The sequence below is a fragment of the Hippopotamus amphibius genome, chromosome 2 (assembly GCF_030028045.1).
Source record: "Hippopotamus amphibius kiboko isolate mHipAmp2 chromosome 2, mHipAmp2.hap2, whole genome shotgun sequence".
In the NCBI taxonomy this organism is placed as follows: Eukaryota; Metazoa; Chordata; class Mammalia; order Artiodactyla; family Hippopotamidae; genus Hippopotamus; species Hippopotamus amphibius.
Genome location: NC_080187.1, coordinates 46,020,456 through 46,042,127, shown reverse-complemented (window position 1 = coordinate 46,042,127; position 21,672 = coordinate 46,020,456). Strand labels below are relative to the sequence as shown.

Sequence of the window (21,672 nt, the reverse complement as noted above, 5' to 3'; positions counted from 1 at the left end):
ACTTGCTCTCAATAGACATCTATATATCTGTATCTATATCTATATCTATATCTATATCTATATATTTTTTATTTTTCCTCGCCACACTGCGCAGCTTGAGGGATCTTAGTTCCCTAACCAGGGATTGAACCTGGCCCTTGGCAGTAAAAGCGCTGAGTCCTAACCACTGGACTGCTGTGGAACTCCCTAGACATCATTTTATTTATTCATAAAGCCATGATGATAAGTGTTATCTACTGATGGGAAAAAGAAGACGAAAGTGCCTGGCTTTATTCAGAGAGTTTGTAGGACATTTTGCTTGTACAAGAGCACGTATTGTATGTGTAATTAATTAACCCCTTAGAGCTGCTTATGGCCTAAGACTGAGTTACTGCTTCATATCTTTCAGCTCTTTAGCCTTATTAATGGTTGAATTATGTATGAACTATTCTCATATATGAGATATTCATTCTCTCTGAACATGAAGAGATAAGATAATGGTTTTCTCAAAATAGGTAGATGGTGATGTTGATATGAAAGGGCTTAAGGATTGAAGCCTTATCATTTGGGAGAGAGACAACTTCTAGCTTTTTTTCATGGTTTTAATTTTAGACATTTATCCTTTTATGAAAAAATATGTATCACCTTTTGAAATTTTTACAATGAAGAAGTTCTATTTTGGTATAAAAATGGCTTGCTTTCATTGTGGAAGAATATAAGATGTGTGTGTGGTGGGGAGGGGGGAATTCTTATATATTAATTCTTTGAAGTTTATCATGGGAAGATTCACCTTTCTATACATGTGTTAGTTTGCCAGTAATGTTTTGTTATATGGTTTATGTGCAGATTTAAGTATATAAAAACTACACTGTCTATAAGGATATTGTAGAATCTGGAATTTGTATAATTATCATCAGTGTATTCTAATTAATGAAAAAAATCACGTGGAATAAAACTTAATTTTTATTTTATTTTTTAGCCAGATGAATTGTACTTTGAAGAAGGTGATATTATCTACATTACTGACATGGTAAGCCCAGCTAATATTTTGTCATACCACCCATGAACTAAAGATGTATAAGACTATTTTATATAGCTGTAATATTGTGCATTATTTACATGTGTAGCTATAGAAATACATACACCCATGTCTATTCACTTAGCATAAGACTGAAAGTAGCCCTTATGTCCATCAGTAGGAAAATAGCTGAATAAACTTTGCTGTATCTACAAACAGAGTATTATGCAGCTTTAACAAAGAGTGAGGAATATCTCAATATGATATGGAGTAATTTAAGTGAAAGAAAGCAACGTGAAAAAAATGTGGATACTGTGCCTTTACTTATCGAAGAAAAGGTGAGACAATATACATATACCTGTTTTTCTCAATTTAAAATAAAAAAGGAGTCATAAGTTTTTAAAAAGTGGTTTCTTCTCTGAAAGGAAAGGTAAAAAGGGTAGGGGAAACATGGAATATAGACTTAAAAAATTACACCTTGTTTTGGAGATCTGTCTTTGAATTATGTAAACTTTTTCATAGTTATTAAATTAAATGATAAAAAAGCAATCCCTGAAAATTAAAAGCAGAATGAATCAAACGAATTTAGTTGTACCCCAGGTTTTTGGCATAACACACAGAGGGGAAGTATTCCAAGTGACTTTAAAACTCAGCATTTTGACTGAATATCTCTAGTAGGAAAATATGAAGAACAAAAAAGAACCCCCCCCCCAATTTAAAAAAAAAAAAAGTTTTTAATCATGATGTTGGAGAATTGTTGGTATTGTTATTCCGAGATTGCTGCATGTGTGTTGCAGTTTAGAGCAAGTGAGTCATTAGGTCAGTGATGTAGAAAACTAGGAGTTTCAGCTTGCGAGAAAGGATGTACAGGTAGATGTAGGATTAAGCTCTGCATTTGAGTTGGAAGTGTGGTGTATTTTATCTAAAATAAAACAAACAAAAATGTTTCTTGCTCTGTCCTTTGAAAAGGCAAAAACAAACAAACAAAGAAAGGCCAACCCGATAATAATATTTTATTTCCCTTTAAAAGGAACAAAGTTCCTTTGAGAAATGTCTGGTACCAGGTTGGGGGCAGCAAAGGTACAAGATAATCCCAGGACATCTTGTTATTAGAAAGCAAGGAAGCTACCAGAGGCAACTAGGGTCACACTGGAAGGACATAGAACTAAATTGAAGAGGCTGCTGCTAGTCAAAGATAGGACAGTCAATTAGGGCAACAATCCCAAGGATTGAAACACATCTACTCTGTTTAAATTCATGAGCTCCTGATGATACTTAAAACAAAACCAAAACCAGACATCATCAGCCAACCTGGGAGAATGCTAGGAACCACGTTTGTATTCTGATGACTGTTAAGGAAAAGAATCAGTATTTATTCTGCCTTTTCTCTGCGAACTTTATCTGGGTACCCTGAGAGTTGATGAGGAAAAGTTTGTCTTTAAAGTAATATTCTAGTTATTTAAATGAAGAAGGAATGATAGAATTAGAGTTATGGTTTGCAACCCTTCTGAATTAGTGGATCCAGATAATGCTTATCCGTGGTTACTAATGTTACAAAAGGAGAGACCACCAGACATCGCGTGTCTCCTGATGCAAGAATCAATGCTACAGATGAAATAGTCTTGCTGAAAAAGTTGAATCTGAATCTAATTAAGCCTCTAGAACTAATGACCAATTTGTAGGCAATACAGGCAGCAGAGGAACACATTTTTTTAATAACAAGGGTTACAACAAGCAAAATCCAGACGTTTTGAAACTCTTTGGAACAAACGAGTTTCTTTGACAAGTATATTGTGAGGGAGTGAAAAAAAAATGAATGGGGAAAGTATAGACTAAAAGAAACTTAAGAGGCAAATCAAGTAATCATGCTCCATGGCCCTTATTATGAGGCATACTGGAAATTTTGAGTATTACAGATATTTGATGATATTAAGGAATTATTGTTGAAAAAATTTTAAGCTGTGATAGTGATATTATTATTATATCTTTGAAAAAGTCCTTATCTTTCAGAGATTCATATTAAAATATTTACAGATAAAAGAATATGATGTCTAGAATTTAAATTTCAGGATAATCTGAAGGGGAGGGAGGTTGTAAGTGAGGATACACACGAAACGGTATTGGCCATGAGTAAATAATTCATGCAGTTAGGAAATGAGCTTGTGTAGGTTCCTTATATGGTTCCTTCTCCTTTGGTATAGGTTTGAATTTTTCTGTGATAAAAAGTTACCAAAAAAGCAAAGGTGAAATAAAGAGGTCTTTAGAAAACCAAATATATATACATCTTGAGACTAAGAGAAATCAGACTCTGGACAGAAAAATTCTACAGATAGTCAAAACTAAATGTAATTTTTCCCCTTCTCTCTCATATTATGTTTGATTTGTTTGAATGTTGAGGCTCTGTGATGCAGTGTATTTGAATTGCTGCAGGCAGATGTGTGTAGTAATTTAATGATAATGGGAATGGACATAACTCTGTAACTAGGGAGTGAGGAAGCTTGATCAGTGTGACCAGGGCTGATGGACATTTGGTAAAGCAGTAACTCTGCATTTGAATTGGAAGTATGTTGTCTTTTATCTAAAATAAAATAAAACAAAAATATCAACTGCCCCAAATGAGGCCAATATGAGCCACATGGTTTTAAAAGTGACTGAATGTAAACTGGATTTGGTGCTACTTAATTTAACTCTTCTTTCACCAGAGTGATACCAATTGGTGGAAAGGCACCTCCAAAGGCAGGACTGGACTGATCCCAAGCAACTATGGTAAGCAAGCCTGCGGTGGCTTTACTTGGGCTGTACTTTTTGCATTTTCAATTATCTGGTTCCTGAGGCCTTTCTCCTTCCTGCTGTGGCTGAGAAATCAATGGAGTTGTCGCCAGTCTAGGACATTTTCTACTTTGAGCCTCCTCTTAATAGGGTGGTCATGGACACTGGAGGTACTTGAACTTGACTACTTGGCTTGAGAAAATGCATTCTAACATTCTTGAAAGCACCTAAGGTTTCCAGGGAAATGCTTATGGCTTTACTTTATTCAAAGCTTAGAACACTTTTCTTTTTCTTTTCTTTCTTTTTTGTTTTTTAGACTAGCCCTTTCTTTTGTGATGAAGTAACCTTGCCTTGTTATGTTAATTAATGTTTGGGGCAGTGATGTTCACTAAGTGAATATTAGGGCAGTTTGAGGAGCTTGAGCAGTGAGACACGGGCCCTGCCATGAAGCTGCTTCTGGTTGGAAGGGGGACAAAGCAGACCTTCGTAGAAATCAGCAGAGTAAAGCACGCAGGATTGACAAACAAGGGTCCTGCTGCCCCGGGACCATTTCTCCATCTGTATAATGAGAGGGTTTGATTTAAATTACTTCTAAGCTTCCTTTGGACTTGAGCATTAGACACATCCTTAGACCAGTAGGGCTGACATCAGGCACCAGGTCCAAACACCGGGAGGGGACTTAGAAAATTTCAAGGAAGGCACTTCAAAGCTCTTAGGGGAGAAGAGGAGAGGGAGGGGGGAAGGGAAATGAGTGAGACCTGGGGCTCAACACAGGGGCCCCACTTACCTGGTCTAAGGGCCATACCATTCTGGATTTTAAAAGACTTTAAACATTTCTACACTCCTCTAACTTTTGAAATCCCAAGTAAACAACTTTTGTGCATTCCATTCCAAGCCAGGCATAGACACTGAAGGTGCAGAAATGTTCCTCAGTTGTTAGATCCCTGGTAGCCAAAGGAGTATCTAGTTACGGAGCTTTGTGGTGGGAGGGGTGGGTCTGAAGTCTCATCTGAACAACAGTCTTCGTGTATTCACTCCTGCTGATTCTAGGAAAGCAGTGAACACATCTTCCTTAGAGGCAGGTTGGTATGCTGATTGCCCTTTCTGAATACAGAAAGCAAAATATGTCTCCCTTACGCCACCCCTCATATGCACATACACAAGGGAAACAATTACTTTCGGCTATCTTCAAAGCAGGGTGTTTTTATAGAATGTAAAAATGAACCTCAATGCTTTCTTTTGCAGTTTCCTGACTAAATTTGTTGGTGAAATATTTGAGGAAACTGGTATGCAGACCTTGGGTCTGTTTGTTTTTATTTATACTTCCAGTTAATTGCTGTGTTTGTTTCTGTTTATACTCCCAGTTAATTGCTGTGTTATTGTCTTAGCTTGGTTTCTTTTGACACATAATTCAGCTTCTTTTGAAGCACCAAACATCACTTTGACTTTCTGCCATTTTTTAAAATCTACATTAAGTAAAGGAAGCTGTGTGGTGGAAGATCCTGGCACTTCTGAAGCTGGGGTACTGAGTTGGCTTCGGGGAATCCTTTGGGTGGCCCTCTCAACATTGATTTGCACTTTTTCTTTTCAATCTAGTGGCCGAGCAGGCAGAATCCATTGACAATCCATTGCATGAAGCTGCAAAAAGAGGTAGGTTGATTCTTTTTGACTGAGATAAACAGTACAGTAAAACACAGGGATACTAATTATGTAGTTTGATGACCTTTGGCAAATATATACACCCGTGTAACCAACACCCAGATCAAGATCCAGAACATTTCTGTCATCCCAGAAAGTTCCCTTCCCAGTTCAGTCCTTGTCTCCTCCAGAGGCAGTCTCCGTTCTGCCTTCTTTCACTCTACAGAAATGTGTAATTTTAATTTTTAAAATGTCAGTCAACAAATGCTTTTGAGTCCTTTACCTGCCCTGTGCTTAGTGGCAAGTGGAAAGGCATGGTCTGTGACTCACATTGCTCAAAGTCTGGCGGGGGAGAGATATGTGTAGCAGATTATTACAAGATGCTGTGATGAGTACAGCAGTTGAAGTGTCTTTCAGTTAAATGGGCTGTAGAGGCCAGAATGAGTAACAGGAGGGCAGAGAGTGGGGGCTTTTCTGGGGTCCAGCGTCTGGGAAAGTATTGGTGTAGTGCAAGTGTGTATGGTGAGGATGGAGTCAGGGAGGAGGGAGCACCAGGGAAGGGGCTTGTACTTGGGGCTTTCTCCCGTACATCAGTGGTTCTCCACAGAGGGTAGCTCCTCCCTGCAAACCCTGGCACATTTGGCAGTACCTGGAGGCATTTTTACCGTCATGACTGGAGGGATGATGGCACCTTTTGGGTATAGGCTGGGGATGATGCTAAACATCCTACAGTGCACAGGACAGCCCCCGTGAAAAAGAATCCTCCAACGCCAAACGTCAAAGGCGCCGCTGTTGAGAAACCCTGCCGTAGATAATGGGGAGTTTTTTGTAAGGCCACAGTAAGCTCTCTTTCATTTAATTTTAGATCTTTTTGAAATCGGAATGTGCAAAAGGAAATTATTGGTTTAGGATTGTGTGTAAGTAGAACTACTAAATTGACATTTAAAAAATTCTTTGTAAACTAGATATTTAGGGCGTTAGCCAGAGGATTTTAAATTAATAGTTATACTTTAACATATAAGAGCAGCAGTTTTGAGTAGATTATTCAGTTTTCCTTTTCTTGTAGGAACTGAAAATGCGTTTTAAATATGAATATGAGTAGTGTCTGCTTGTTCTTGGGTTTGACTGTTTTTCCCCAAAGTTCTAGGATTTCACAAAGGAAAAAAAAATTTTTTTACCGAGTAAAAATACCTTAAGTGGACCTTTTTAGGCATCTCTTCCCATTAATCTACCATTAAAAATTGATGTTAATGCTTTCCGTTAATAAACTGGAAGCCAAAATGTACCATAGAGAATGCATTACAGGGCAGGTTTTAATTTCAGACTTGCTGATTCATCCTTTGCAAATGTGAATTTATGCAGGATGGAATTGATTTAAAAACAAAAGGAAAAAACCAAAAAACCTTTTTCATGTGTTTTTATAAATGTAAAATGTTTTCAGGCAACTTGAGCTGGTTGAGAGAGTGTTTGGACAACCGAGTTGGTGTTAATGGCTTGGACAAAGCTGGAAGCACTGCCCTATACTGGGCTTGTCACGGGGGCCACAAAGGTATTACATTTTGTTTGTTATAAATGTGTGTGCTACTGAAAATGTGCTTCATCTAGGGGGGCCAGAGTTACACAAATGAAAAAAAAATTGATTTTTCTTTTAAATTTTTCAGAACATCAGCCAAAAGCCCAGTCCTTGGAAGCTCTGTAAAATAGTAGGTAGAATGTGATTGCTCAGCTCACGACAAGGACATTTTCACTTGAAAGAATGGAAGCTTCCTTTCCTCTCTCAGGCTTGGAAAGGTTACAGAAAAACAACAATAATATAAAAACAAACCCCACCATCTAATCCCACAGAGAAAGGGCCAGAATTGACTCCTCTAGCTTAGTTCTTCCCCGGAAGCTTTTATGATTTACATTCGAAGTTTAAGATTTGGGAGAGAGACAGCATTTGCTTGAGTTAGTAATTCAGTTGATAACTTTCTCTGTTACAATCTATAATAATGACAAATGGAATTTCCAGGTGTATTTCAGCCTGGCCGAGAATTTACCACACTCATTCTCCTTCTCCCTCTCTCTACAGCACACAGAAAATAATCCCTACGGTAATAAGAAACAAGGAACCCAACAAATTAAATAGCATGGCCAAAGGAAAATTTAAACACAAATTAGTGATATGAATATTAAGTACCTCAGCAAATGTAAAAATATTCCTATCATAGATGTTGTGTGAAAATGCAGAAGCCAAAATATTTGAAAAAAAAATTTCCCTAAATAATTCTACCTTTTATATTCTTAGGTCTTCTATTTACATAAATATTGAAAAAATTTTTATAAGGATTTTCTTGATGATTCTTCTAAAAAGAATCCTCCCTTTTAAAATTATTTTGCTGGGCTTCCTAGGTGGCACAGTGGTTAAGAATCCGCCTGCCAATGCAGGGGACACAGGTTCGATCCCTGCTCCAGGAAGATCCCACATGCCACAGAGCAACTAAGCCCGTGTGCCAAAAAAACAAACAAACAAAAAAAAACACTAAAATTATTTTGCTGAGTCTTGTCAGACATTTAGTCTCATTCTCTTAAAAGATCTCTTCTATTTGAATTTCAGATATAGTGGAAATGCTCTTTACTCAGCCAAACGTTGAACTGAACCAACAGGTGAGATTGCGTAAGCAGAAGTCATTTAACCCACCTGCCATGCTCTCCTCGTTTAGCTTATGGCTGTGTAAAATCTTACCTTGGTGTCTTGAACTGACCTTTTCCCATTTATTATCTTTTATAAAACTTTTAATCAAAATACTACAAGCATGTAGTTAAAAAATTGTTATTGCTTTAAAGTCTAAATTTTATAAAGCCAAAAATGCCTGCCATACACTCGTCATATATCACTGTCAGCTTTTAGTTCTTTCCTCTTACCTTCACGTTACTAAGGAATATGCTTGTGGAGCTGTCTCATAATTCATCATCTTCATAAGTATTTTAGCATCCTATCTGGTAGGTTTATGCTTGTCATCTGCCCAGCTGTCATCTTCTAGCATCCAATCTTTCTTCCTTTGGTCCTCCTAATGTATCATATCATTGTTTTGGGTTATATTATGGTATTATGGCTATTTAAATATCGTTTGCTGCTTGTATAACTTTTTTGTTTTTGTATTTATTGACTTCTAATATTTAGTGCTTTTTTTTTAATCTCACAAAGACCTCTACACTGTTTTATACTCTCTTATTATACTTTTCTAAAATGTGTAAGATAATTGCTTTCTTTCTTTTTCTTCCTGGAATCATACTGAAGCCCTCCATCTTCCTTCTCTAATCAGAGCAACTTGGTCTCTACCGCCCTTTGCTGTCTTCTTGGGAGACCTTTCCCACCTCCTGTGTTGTGTCCTCACTTTTTTGGATCCTGTGTCTTCCATTTGTTGAAAAACACCTTCAAGTAGATTCCTGAGAAAGGGGAGCTTGAGCTTGATTATTTGGTTGATAGAATTCTGGGTTGAAAATGACTTCCCTCAGAATTTTGCAGGCATGGCTCCATGGTATTCTAGTTTCCAGGGTTGCTTTTGATAGGTTTGATGCCTTTTTGAGTCCCATTCTTCGTGTAATCTGCTTTTTCTCTTGACTAGCGTTTTACTCTATCCTTAGTGTTCTAAACTTTTACAGTGATGTGCTTTAGAATGGGTCTTTTCCTGATGATGGTGGTGAACTCTGTCAGCCTGGAAAAATATCTTGCATTATTTCCTATACACACACACACACATATATATATATATATATTTTTTTTTTTTGAGAACTTTTGTTGAGATACAGTTAACATACAATAAACTGCATATATTTAGAGTGTACAATTTGGTATTTTTTTTCTTATTAGTAATGTATATATGGTAATCCCAATCTCCCAATACATTCCCCCTCAGCCCTCCCCGCTTTCCCCACTTGGTGGCCGTATGTTTGTTCTCTACATCTGTGTCTCTGTTTATTTCTTCTATATTTTTATCTGTTTCCTTTGTTCTTTGGTTCTGGAATGGACCATTAGTAGCTGTGTTGGACCTTTCTGATTGAGCCTCTAATTTTCTTAGTTTTTCTCAGAGATTTTTTCACCTTTTTTATTAATAATTCCCCAGAGCACTGTATTAGATCTCTGTTGCTGTGTAACAATTACCAGCTTCTAACAATTACCATACTTTTAAGCTGCTAAAAGTTTTCCCATTTACCTTATACTTTCTGTAGGTGAGACTTCCGGGTGGCGTAGCTGGGTTTTCTGCTCAGGGTCTCACAGGTTGAATGCAAGGTATTGGCTGGAGTGGGGTTCTCACCTGAAGCGTGAGTCCTGTTCCGAACTCTTTCATGTTGCTGGGAGACTTGCGTTTCTTGCACCTGTGGTACTGAGCCCTCAGCTCTCAGAAACCCCCCTCCTGATGGTCACAGCATGGCTACCTGCGTTTTTCTTCAAGGCCAGCAGGAGGTTGTGTGGCTGGTGTGATGCCTTTCCTTATAAAGGGCCTACCTGATTAGGTCAGGTCCACGTAGGGTAATGTCTTTTGATGAACTTAACATCAATTGATGAGAAAATATGGGCGTGACATCCTGTTATAGTCACTGGTCTCACCCTCACTTAACGGGAGGAAATGATATAGGGGGTGTGTACCAGGGGGCAGGGACTTGGGGGCCATCTTAGAATTCTTTCTACCACAAGCTCCTCCTTTTACTCTGATTTTTACTGTTACGTAGCATCTTTTTCTCATTTCATAACATAATGTCATCTTACATCTCTGATATATTAATTATATACATATTTTAAAACATTTTCTGCTATTCACTGTGCCGTGTCTTTTTCTTCTGAGATCCATTAGTTTTGTTTTGATCTGTCTTCAGATACTGAAGGCTGTCCTCAAATACACAGTGCCTTTGTCCATTCATGTTTGAGTGTGATTGGAAGTTCTGTGTGCTTGTGGGGCTTATTGACTGGTGGGTTTCTCCATAGGGTGAAGTGGTGAGGTCCTGGCTGTTTTGCTGGCTTATACCCAGATGCCAAGTTAAAATATTCCCTTCCTCCCCCGCATTGGGGCTGTTCAGCTCCAGCAGAGAAGCATTCTTCAGCCTCCTCCCTGGGGTGTAGATGCTAGACTGTACACACTGGGACAGTGGGGTAGGTAGAGGCAGTTGGGAGAGGAGTCTTACTGCTCAGTTTGTAGGTTTTTCAGCTAGTCCCCTGCTTTTAGTCCTGGCCTAACTGCCACCTTCTCTTGTGCCTCCAAGTTCCATGAGCTTGGAAACTTTCCGGTTAATTTCTCAACAGGGTAATTCTACCATCTGTACTGGGCCATCTGGCAGCAAGGAGAGAGGAAGGTGATCTGGGGTTCTGGGGTTCTGATTACTCCTTAGAAACACTTTCACCCAGTACTCTTGGTTTCACTCCCATGTCTCATTCCTGCTCCCGTGTCTCCAGGCATCTCCAGTTACTAATTCATGCTGGTTTCTGCGGGGACAAATCTGCTTGCTTCCTCCTGGCATCTTCCTCTGCAGGCATCTGCATTTCCACTGTGCTCTGCCAAGTCAGTTTCTCCTCCTCCATCCCATTCCCTCTCCCCAAGTGACTCATCTCTGATCTCTTGAGTCTCTTTCCCCTCTTTGGGATTTTATATGATTTTATAACTTTGTTCTCATTTTAGATTTACTTAGGTTAGAGGAAACCTAAATTCATGCACGTTTTCAACCCACACTCTCCTTTTAAAACGCTGCTTTCTTTTGTTATCACCATAGAACAAGTTGGGAGACACAGCTTTGCATGCTGCTGCCTGGAAGGGTTATGCAGATATTGTCCAGTTGCTTCTGGCAAAGGGTAAAGTATGCTTACTTTATCTGGTCTTTACTTACCCTGAAAAATAGGCTACATCCCATTATACCATTTGAAATAGTAGGGAAAATAATAGCCTTCTTATTTTAAAACTGAGATTTTGATCTCTGTCTGCATCACAGAGTTGTTATGATAAGATAAAATTGCTGAGGTGATGTAAGTTCTTAATTTTAACTCAAAAGCTTGATAAGCTTAAAAATTACATGTTACTTTTAGTAAGAATTTATTGTACATTTCTGCAGAATTAAAGGGCCTTAGAAGGAAGGGGTGTGTGCGTGTGCACGCACACATACAGAGGAGATCCCTCTAAGAAAGCTGTATGGGTACAGTTGCTGAGGCCCCTGTTCTCACAGGAAAGTCTCGATAGATAAGAAAGACTGCCGTGGCTGCAGTGTCCTGCTTTGAGCTGAGCAGGTGCTAGATGTACAGCAAATGAGAAGATACCTTGATTCCCTGTTTTTACACAAGTCAGAAGGAACAGTGAAATTATGGACTCACCATCTATTTATCTGTTTGTCCCACAAATATTAGTTAACGCTTATAGAAGACCAGGGATATCACCTCGCACTGCACCGTAGTCCAGAAGGCTGTAATACAGGATGCTTGAGTTCCAACCTACATGTCACATGGATGCACTATCATTAGGGATCCTCGGAGCAATGTTGTGGGTTATATGAGAGGGAATGTTTTTTATTTAATTTTAATTTAATTTAATTTATTTGTTTATTTTATTTGGTTGTGCCGGGTCTTAGTTGTGGCTTGCCGGCTCAGTTATGGCATGCGAACTCTCAGTTGTGGCATGCATGTGGGATCTAGTTCCCTGACCAGGGATCGAACCTGGGCCCCCTGAATTGGGAGTGCGGAGTCTTAACCACTGCAGCACCAGGGAAGTCCCGGAAATGTTTTTCATTTAAAGGATGTTGATGATGTAAACTCCAGGTACAAAAGATCAGACGCCTTGAGGACCACTGTAGTGCCCCCCCAAAGGTATGCCAAGACCAGTGCTGTGTGCTGTTACGGCGACCACTAACCACATGTGCTGCTGAGCCCTTGAATTGAGGCTAGTGTGAACTGAGATGTGCTGTAAGTGTAAAATGAACACCAGATTTTGAAGCCTTAGTAAAAACAGAAACAGTGAAGTATCACAGTAATTTTTATATTGGTTACCTGATGAAGTGGTAACATTTTGGATATACTGGGTTAAATAAAATGTATTTTTAAAATGAATTCCACGTTTTGAAAATGTGGCCACTAGAGACATTTAAATGACGTCTGTGGCCCACAAGATTTTCGGTTGGGCAGCGCTGGTTGAGAGGGACGCAGGAGATGGTTGAGTTTCTTCTCTAGCATCCTGTCTGTGAACATTTCCTCTCCTGACAGAAGTCAGTATGTGAGCTCTCAAGTGTAATCACAGAACTGTGAACCTGCAGGAGTTTTGACCTGCAGCACAGCGAGAGAATGAGGTTTTCCCTATAACCCCAGCTGGGGATAGATATAAATTTGTTCATGAGAGATTTTCACACACAATCACCATATTCCTAATTAAACATACTATTTTTTTCTTGATAGCATTTTTGTGGCTTTGAGTTTTAGGACATTTTTTGTTTAGTGAAGAGGATGTGGTTGTAGAGAAAATGGCACTCTCACACACTGTTGGCAGAAAGTGTAAATTGGTAAGCCTTCTTGGAAGGCAATCTGACAGTAGCTAGCAGAATGAAAACATACACATCCTTACATTTCAGCACCACTTCTAGGAAACCATCCTTCAGAAATACATGTAAACAAAGATGTTGTTCAAGGAGGTTCATGGTAGTATTGTTTGTGGTAATGAAAATTAGAAACAACCTAAATGCCCCTCAGTGGAGGGGTGGTTACATAAATTTTGGAACACCCACAAGATGGAATAATTATACATGTTTAAATAGATTGGGTTAGAAGTATGTATACCACTGTGGGATGAATACCATGATATAGTGTTAAGTTAAAAAAAATAAAAACTAGTGGTTGCCAGGGGGAAGAGAAGAGGGGGAGGTATAAGATAGGGTTAGGGGATTAAGAGGTACAAATTACTGTGTATAAAATAAATAAGCTACAAGGATAGATGTACAAGGATAGATGGTACAATACAGGGAATATAGCCGATATTTTATAATAACTATAAATGGAATATAACCTTTAAAAATTGTGAACCACTATGTTGGACACCTGAAATATATTGTACCTCAGCTATAATCAATTTAAAAAAGGGAAAATATCATTGGCAAAAAAAAAAAAAATTCAAATTAGAGACCCATACATGTAGTACGATTTTGTGTATGTGTCCACATGTGTCTGTGAATGCATTCTTGCACGTAAGGGAGACGGGAACTGGTGCCCGCTTGTTGGGAATGGTCACCTTTGGGGAAGGCAGATGATGGCGTAGCAAGGGGTTAGCGGAGGGCTGAAATGAGACACAAGCTTTTGTTCAGCACACTTCTGTAGTTTTCAATCTTTGACAGTGAGAATGTATTTATGAATTCGGATGTAATTTATAACATAATAAAGACAAGGAAGAAGTTAGTAGAAGCTGGGTAATAGGAACAATGGATGCCTCTAGATGTTAGTGTTACTATTCTGCTAATATGCGTGAGAGTATATACTTGAGATAAATATTAATCCCCTAAAGCTCAACTTACATGATCTTTTCTAAAGATCTTCTTGAACAGAAGAGGGAAAAGCTGTATTGAATTTAATCTCCAAAAACTCATGCCAAGGCACGCTGAGTCTAGCTGGTTTAACATTTTACTATGGGGACAGTAAACTCCTCACTGAAAAGTTCACATGCAATTCTATAGGGACTCAAAAGGGAGGCTGTATTTAATTGTGTATAATTATTACAGTTGCAGCAATAAGCTCCCTGATTAAAGATGCCAAATATGCTATTACTGTTTTGAGAAAGTTCTATTCTTTGGAGAGAGCTTACTTTGGGGCCAGAATGGTTCTCTAGTTAGTTTTGCTAAAAGTGATTAGTTTTAATGGAAAGAGGATTGGTAACTATACAATTAACACTACAGTTCGTTATATAAGAAAGTGGTTAAGAGAGTAAATGCTGAGTTCTCATTACAAAAAAAATTTTTTTTTAAAAATTTTGTATCTTTTAGTTTTGTATTTATATGGGATGATAGATGTTCACTAAACTTGTGGTGATCATTTCATGATGTTCATAAGTCAGATCATACTGTGCACCTTAAATGTGTACAGTGCTGTGTGTCAACGAGAGCTTAATAAAACTGGAAGAAAGCAAAGAGAAAAAAGAAACTAAAGTTAAAAAAAAAGGGATTGACTGCTACTATAGAGTCTTCAAAACACCTGATTTACTTTCTTGTGTTGGGGAAGGTGCTAGAACAGACTTAAGAAACAATGAGAAGAAGCTGGCCCTGGACATGGCTACTAATGCTGCCTGTGCGTCTCTCCTGAAAAAGAAACAGGGAACAGGTACTTGCTTTTAATCCTTCTTCCTCCTGATGCCGTCATGACTTAAGATTTATCGATTTGGTATTGGGAAAAAGTTTTTCTTGGTAAATTCTTCAGGTGATTGTAAAGTTAGATTTTATATCCTTGGTCTGAATCAGAACCTCCCGCATGGAAGAATACCTTTATGCAAACAAATGTGAAGAGACATCGATCTTTTGCAATAATTAGTGTGTTTCTTATTCCTTACAGTCAAGTTCTAATTACCTTGCTTTCCATTACACTCCTTATCAGAGAACCATTGTTTCCATATTCTCATTTCAGGTTTGTTTTTATGAGTGGTTATCGCTAAATATTTTTTAAATTATGCATTCAAGAGCTTTATGATTATATTTTGTTTCTATTTTAAATGAGGGTATCAATAAACTGTAATCAGAATTATTCTAGACTTGGTAAACTTATTGGTATCTATTCACAGTTCTATGGGTGGTTTTTAAAGATAGAGTATTACATTCTTAAAGATAATATCTATTGATGTGGGAGAAGAGGTTTGAAAAGTTCACATGCAATTCTATGAAAAAGAAGAGTTTGTGTGGTGGTTTTGAAAAGGTGTTAAAGGAAAGAAAAGGTGTTAAACACATTTGCAACATTCATGATTACTATTTAGAGACTGGCTGTTTATTTGACTTCTCAGTGTGTAGTCTAGTGAATATGTTCCCCCAGATTCATTCTAATACGGTAATTCCTGAAAGGAGTGCTGGGTGATTCTTGAAAGGAGTGTGCCTTGAACTCTTCTTCCCATCTACCTCTCCTTCGCCCCTCTTTCATTCTTCATCAGCATCCTGACCCATGAGAAACCCAGAGAGGCAGAAAAATAGAAAGATAGAAGATGCTTGGTTGGAAGGAACATTCAATCTCTTTTTTCTCACTTCTCAAGCTGTTTCCTACTTTATTATCTCATGTTTGACACTTTAATACCACTTTGAAGTATAAGCCTGTTGTGGATACATTTTTACTAGCGTTTTCAAGAAAGGAACTAGTATAATGGAGGACTCACTTTTTGCAAGTCTTTGCATTGCCACTGATCATTCTGTACTTTTTAGTATTGCTTCAGCGTCTGACGTTCAGACTGATCCATGTTGGTGGAGAATCACCAAAACAACTTTTAGAAATTTCCATTATAGATGCTAAGTGCGTGTGTTTTCATTTTATCCTTAGGGTATTATCATTTTCAGAATTCTCAAACTTGGGTAATGAGATACTCATTTCCGATTTTATCATTTGAATCAAATTCCCATTAATGTTTGAACATTCCCATTAATGTCCCTCAGGTATCCCTTGATTTATGAGAAGAGTCAGTATTATGCTGTCCTATATTCCATTTCTAGCAGAAGCAACGAAGTACAGTCAGTCCCCTGATTTCCTGCTTTAGTCAGTCAAAAAAAGCAAGCAGCCCCCGTCTCTTCATGGCTTATTGAAGGGAGCTTCCCAGAATCATCTTCCTTACCTACCATCAAATTCCCATCATAGTCGACCTCACGAATCCATTGTTCCTTTTGTCCCTTATTTCAGATAAGTGTGTGTTCTAGATTCTTATTTAACCTCAGTTCAGGTATAGTGTAAACCATTAAGCAGTTAGGGACTTCTTAATTGTTTGAGCCATGAATGTTCACTGGCAGAGCAAGTCTTTCTTTAAAGTAATTACTCATACATAGATGAATATAGGTTCTACCAGGTGAGTGAGAAAGTGTTTACCAACTGAGAGGTGCTTCCCAGCTCCCTTTAGACTGAGAAGCCGTATTTGCAGCCGTGTGTGAGAGACACTTTTACTTGAGGTGGACCTCTCCCTCCCTGCTGCCTTGGTTGGGTCAGGAAGAAAGACTGTGACCTAATGTCTTTTTTCTGCCACGGACTTCCTGTTGCTATATGGGTATCTTCAAAATATCCTGACCTAGCAGTAAGGTTTCTTATGAGCTGAAGGTTGTCAGAGCCTCATGCACAGGATGAGTTTGATTGTGATAGACAAGGAAAACATCACACGTGCTCAGACCCCGGAGAGCTACACCCAGAAGCCTCCACGTGAGCAATTGGAGCTGGAAGAGGCAGGTGGAAAACTTCTCTTTTCCCTCTCATTTTTCTGTAGTCTTTGTAGAAAAGCTCTGGGAGGTGGGTGCTCTTTTTCTCTGTTTACTCCAAGTGTCTTTAGTCTGCCTTCGTAAATCTGTGCTATACTGATCTCAGTAATGAGGTAGTCTTGGGGCCTGGCACATGGAGCCAAGAAATGAATTTTCATATTTAATTTTCATGTTACCTTTTTCTCTGCTGTGTGTGTGTGTGCGCGCGCGCACGTGCACACGCGCTTCATTCCCCCAGTTATCCAGTTTAAAAATTTTTAATGTGTATTTTGATCCTGGTTGGAATGAGAGTTTGACTATTGAGCCATATAGCTAATTGCCAGCATGAACCCTACACTAGAACAGGTGTATTCTGATATTGTCCACTTTTTAAAGCACATCTTGAATTTCTTATAGGGACAAAATAATTTACATGTTATAGTTACCATGAAGGGTAACTTTAGGATATAGGGAGAGGTCAAGCCGTACTTGAGGACTGAACCTTTAGGTTCTTTTTCCAATTTTTATAAACTGTGGTATAATTTACATCAAGTACATAAATCCTAAGTGTACATCCTGATAATTTCTTTTTTACTTGTGCTTACACTTTTAAAATTCATTAACCCGATTTAATCCTCACTGAAATTAACCTTTTTTTTTTGGCCACACCACAGGGCATGTGGGATCTTAGTTCCCCAACCAGGGATAAACCCGGGCCCCCTGCAGTGGAAGTGGAGAGTCTTAACCATTGGACTGCCACAGAATTTCCACTGTGCTTACACTTATTAACCACAACCCAGGTCAAGACAGAGGACATTTCCCACCTACCAGAAGCCTCCCTCAGCATCATCTGCTTCTCTCACCAAAGATTAGTTTTGCCTGTTTTCAAACTTGATATAAATGGAATCAAACAGTATGTGCTTTTTGGTGTCTAACTTCTTTCACGTAACACATCTATGAGATTTAGCCATGTTACTGTGTTTATTCCTCCACCATTTATTTATTTGTCTGCCTGTCTTAAGTTCTGGTACTTTGGAATGTGTAAATCCAAGGCAGTGAGATTAAGAAAAAAATGGAAGTGAGGTAGGGGAGGCTGGGAAGCACTTCTAGGAGATACATTACCATGATGGTCATGCCCCAAAACGGGCTATGAAGATACAGCTCATCATCAGCACTTGGCCATGTGAGAAGTTTCCAGAGAAACTGTGCTGCAGAAAGTCCACAGAAGGAAGGAGAGGGAGGGAGGGAGGGAGGAAGGAAGGGAGGGAGGGAGGGAGGGAGGAAGGAAGGGAGTTTATTTGCCTGGCTCTCTCTTACTTTCTGTTCGGTCAGAGTTTGCGCCATGGCAGGTCATCTTTCTCTTGCTTAAAGCAAAGTGCCAAAGTAACCATCGAAGGACAAAGAATATCTCCCATCTTGCAAAACACAGGATTGTAGTAGCAAAGTAGAAAGGGGAAGAGCTTTGCTATTTATCTTTTTGTCTTTAGCTTAAAAGGCTGCTTTTTCCAAGTCCACAGCCAGTCCTGAAGTTCACGGGTGTGTGTGGGACAGAACAAAATACCTTCCTCCCAGGTCTCCAGAACTCCTCTTAAGGAGAATGGAGAAGAGTACAGTCAACCCAGAGACTTCTAATAGTTTGGAAGCTGGTGTGAAATCATTGAAGCCCACCTCTGTTCTGCTTACATCCTCTTGTTCTTTTACCTTTCCTTCTCCCTCTTGTATAAGGTAAATCAGTTTCTATATCCCTGCCCTCTCCCCTGCCCCTTCCTTTTTTTTCAGTAATCATTTTCCTAAACTTATAAAGACTTAAAAAAACTACACTGTCATCAAATATCTTGTGATGGTCTAAATTTGCTATTTTCTGTTACATGTTTGTTTATTCTTTGCTTATTTATCTATTTGTATACAGTTTGTTTAAGTAGGGTCCAAATTGATAGCTATGTCTCTTGTTTCTTTGTTTTTGTTTTTCAATTACTATTACCTTTCCCTCTCCTTTTTCTCTTTGTTTAGCCTTGCAGTTTATTTGTTAAAGAGACTGGGCATCTTGTGTGCATTCTCGATGGTGTCATCATGCTCCTCTGTCCTCTATATTTTTGTCAATTGCTATTACATCTAGGGGCTTGATTAGATTTTATCATATCTGTCTATCTTAGGGGTAGAGGGAAGAATACTTCATAAAGAAAATTGTGTTCTTGTATCAGACACATAATATCTGTCACTCATCCTGCGATGTTAGCATCCACGGGTGATCATTGTCTAGATTCATTATTTCACTGATGGTTGCAAAATGGTGATATTCTCATTTTGTCACTCCTTTCTCAGGCATTAGTTGGAACATTCTATAAAGAAAAATTTCCCCTCGTCAACTGTTTGGTTACTGAGAGCAATGGTTTGTATAGCAGGGGCAGAATAAAGGCTTGATTTTTGCCCTTTAAGAGTTTTCAGAATAACCTGTTATTTTTCAAAGGGGACCAGTGAATTCTCTTTGGTGTGTGTTGAAATATTTGCTGTGTTTTAATCCAGTATAGTTTCCTTACTGGTAGCCTATATTTGGCTAGTGGAGGCCTCTCCTGATTGGATCTGAAGCCCTTTTAAAATGATGCTCTCTTTGCGAGGATCCTTGTTTTGTGGCATAAGAGGTTTCAGGTCTGTCTTTTATAGTTTCTGCCCCAGACTTGAAATCAGTCATATTTCCAATGAGCGTGGGCTTACAGTATTTAGAGATCATGTTCTGTGTTTTGTAACATAACATTTATTGAACTCTAACAATGTACTTATACTTGCATTTCAGTTTTCCCCTTAAAACTATCTCATGTAACCTGTTGCTATAGGAATTTGACTAGACAGTTTGACTGAACAGGTGAACAGTTAAAGATCAGATGTCTTCCTTTTGAACTCTGCTTAAGGTTGACAACATTTGTTGGGGTTCAGCTCTATCTTAAAACTTTTATTTTTCATTTCAGTTTCTTTTGCTTCTGAGTATACTTTATCAGTGTTTTCTAAAATGAAACTGAAGCTTTTGTGTTTTCATTCTCTTTCTTTTCCTTTTCCCTCCTTCATTAGTTATCTTTCTACCCAGTGACCTTGCCTTCAGGTAAGGCTACAGGCTGTCGACTGACTGAAGCCACCTGTGCACTTGTCATTGGGAGAGGCGGTTGGAAGCACAGTTGTCAGGGTGGACGGGCTTCTGGTGTGTTCCACGTTGGTCATGGTGCATGTAGCTGGTTGTATTTTGTGTGAGACAGACTAATGGTACCTCAGCACTGTGTGCTTTTCTGCATGTCTAGGTAACATGTAAATGTATTTGTCAGCCTCTGTGGCAGCAGAAACTGATCAGACTGGAAAACAAAAGTAGAAAAAGATCCTTGGGGAAAATAGAATCCCTAGGTCTGAGGGAAGATTGTAATTTGTTGAATTTGCAGGAGCTTTGAAAGTGAAAACAAAATTTGAGCCATTTGTAATTTCTCTGTTTTGCTTTTCCCTCTATTCCTTTTAGATGCAGTCCGAACATTAAGCAGTGCTGAGGACTATCTTGATGATGAAGACTCAGATTAATTCCCTTCTGGAGCTTTGAGATCTAAAACTTCTGTAGCTTTTGCCATTTCAAAACCTTGTCTTTGCCAGAAGTGTTGGTAACTGTAAAAAAAAAAAAAAAGTCTATATGAACGTGGCAGTATTGCACTGTGTTTGAGTAAAACGTGTAAATGAATACTTCTCACCTTCAGTTTGCCAATAAGTGACTGGATGTTTTGCTGTATAAAGTACATTTTTGTTCACCAGAGTAGAACAAGAAGAGATTATTTCTATTTATCAAGCTTAAAGAAATTTTAAGAATTTTTTTCTTTAAAAAAATAAGGATTTTTTTTAGAAGTTCTTTACCTCAAGGATTGAGATATTTTAAATGGATTTTTCAAGGGGGGAAATGCTTATTATAATAATAAACCAAAAGACAACAGAAAATTGTCAGCTATTCTGACAAAAATAAACATTTTAAGAGACTTTATTTCTTTTGTCTGTTTTGTGGTATCACTCTTTGCTGGTAAATAAATAAAGCTTTTTATATTTATATTTAGGTAAAGACTGATTTGATTTTTTAAATTACATTTTGTATTATTAGCTCAGAAGAATCATAGTAGCCAAGTTTTTTTTTTTTCTGGGTACAGTGTACTTTATTGATGGTACATGACAAAGTAGGACTCCCTAAGCCCCTCCCCTTCTTCAGAGGGTCTGGGATGGAAACTGTGTGGAGGTCGGGAGATTCTTAGGGTATCGGATTGGCATAGTAGCCAAATTTCTGTTCAGCCTTCTGTATTTGCTTTGATTAAAGTCAAGACAACAATCATTGAGGAGATACATTACTAATAAAATATATAAACTTTAATAATTATGAGACTTTTAATTTTCTCTCCAATATTGTACTCATTGTGAAGAAACCCAGCAACTCATTACAGTTTGCTTAAGGTTTGAAAGATTTAAAAAATTGATTTCTTTATTATGGAAGATGCTGTAGTTTTCCATAATGCAATAGCCAGGAGCCATGAAATTTTTTCACATTGTTTTTCACTTTGGTAACAATTATTTTCTCTAAACATGGCTCTAGCTCATAATGATCTGGATTCTTTTGTTAAAACATCAATTTAACATTGCAGGGAGCCTTCTGTACTACTGAAGGGACACTTCATTTGAGATTCTAATTTTGTATCACTACAGTGATGATATTAAAAAATGACACAGCCACTGGCATTTGCCTAGATTCTAGGCCCCAGACCCAGAAGTATATTTTGCAGGATGACTTTGATGCTAATTTCAAAAAACACATTGGTGAAGAAAAGGAAATGTTTGAAGAAGGAAGTGGGTTAGCTCAG

The 21,672-nt window shown here is 38.3% G+C and overlaps 1 protein-coding gene across 1 annotated transcript in view; it reads left to right on the top strand.

Moving 5' to 3' along the window:
* Positions 1-20,873, top strand: part of OSTF1 (osteoclast stimulating factor 1) — a 51,471-nt gene extending 30,598 nt beyond the window's left edge. The window contains exons 3-10 of the mRNA XM_057724133.1: positions 959-1,009; positions 3,700-3,763; positions 5,363-5,416; positions 6,846-6,953; positions 8,001-8,050; positions 11,150-11,228; positions 14,619-14,717; positions 20,304-20,873. Of these exons, the coding sequence (XP_057580116.1) occupies positions 959-1,009; positions 3,700-3,763; positions 5,363-5,416; positions 6,846-6,953; positions 8,001-8,050; positions 11,150-11,228; positions 14,619-14,717; positions 20,304-20,362 (564 nt within the window). The 3' untranslated portion in view covers positions 20,363-20,873. The remainder of the gene's footprint in view (positions 1-958; positions 1,010-3,699; positions 3,764-5,362; positions 5,417-6,845; positions 6,954-8,000; positions 8,051-11,149; positions 11,229-14,618; positions 14,718-20,303) is intronic.
* Positions 20,874-21,672: the final 799 nt, after the last annotated feature.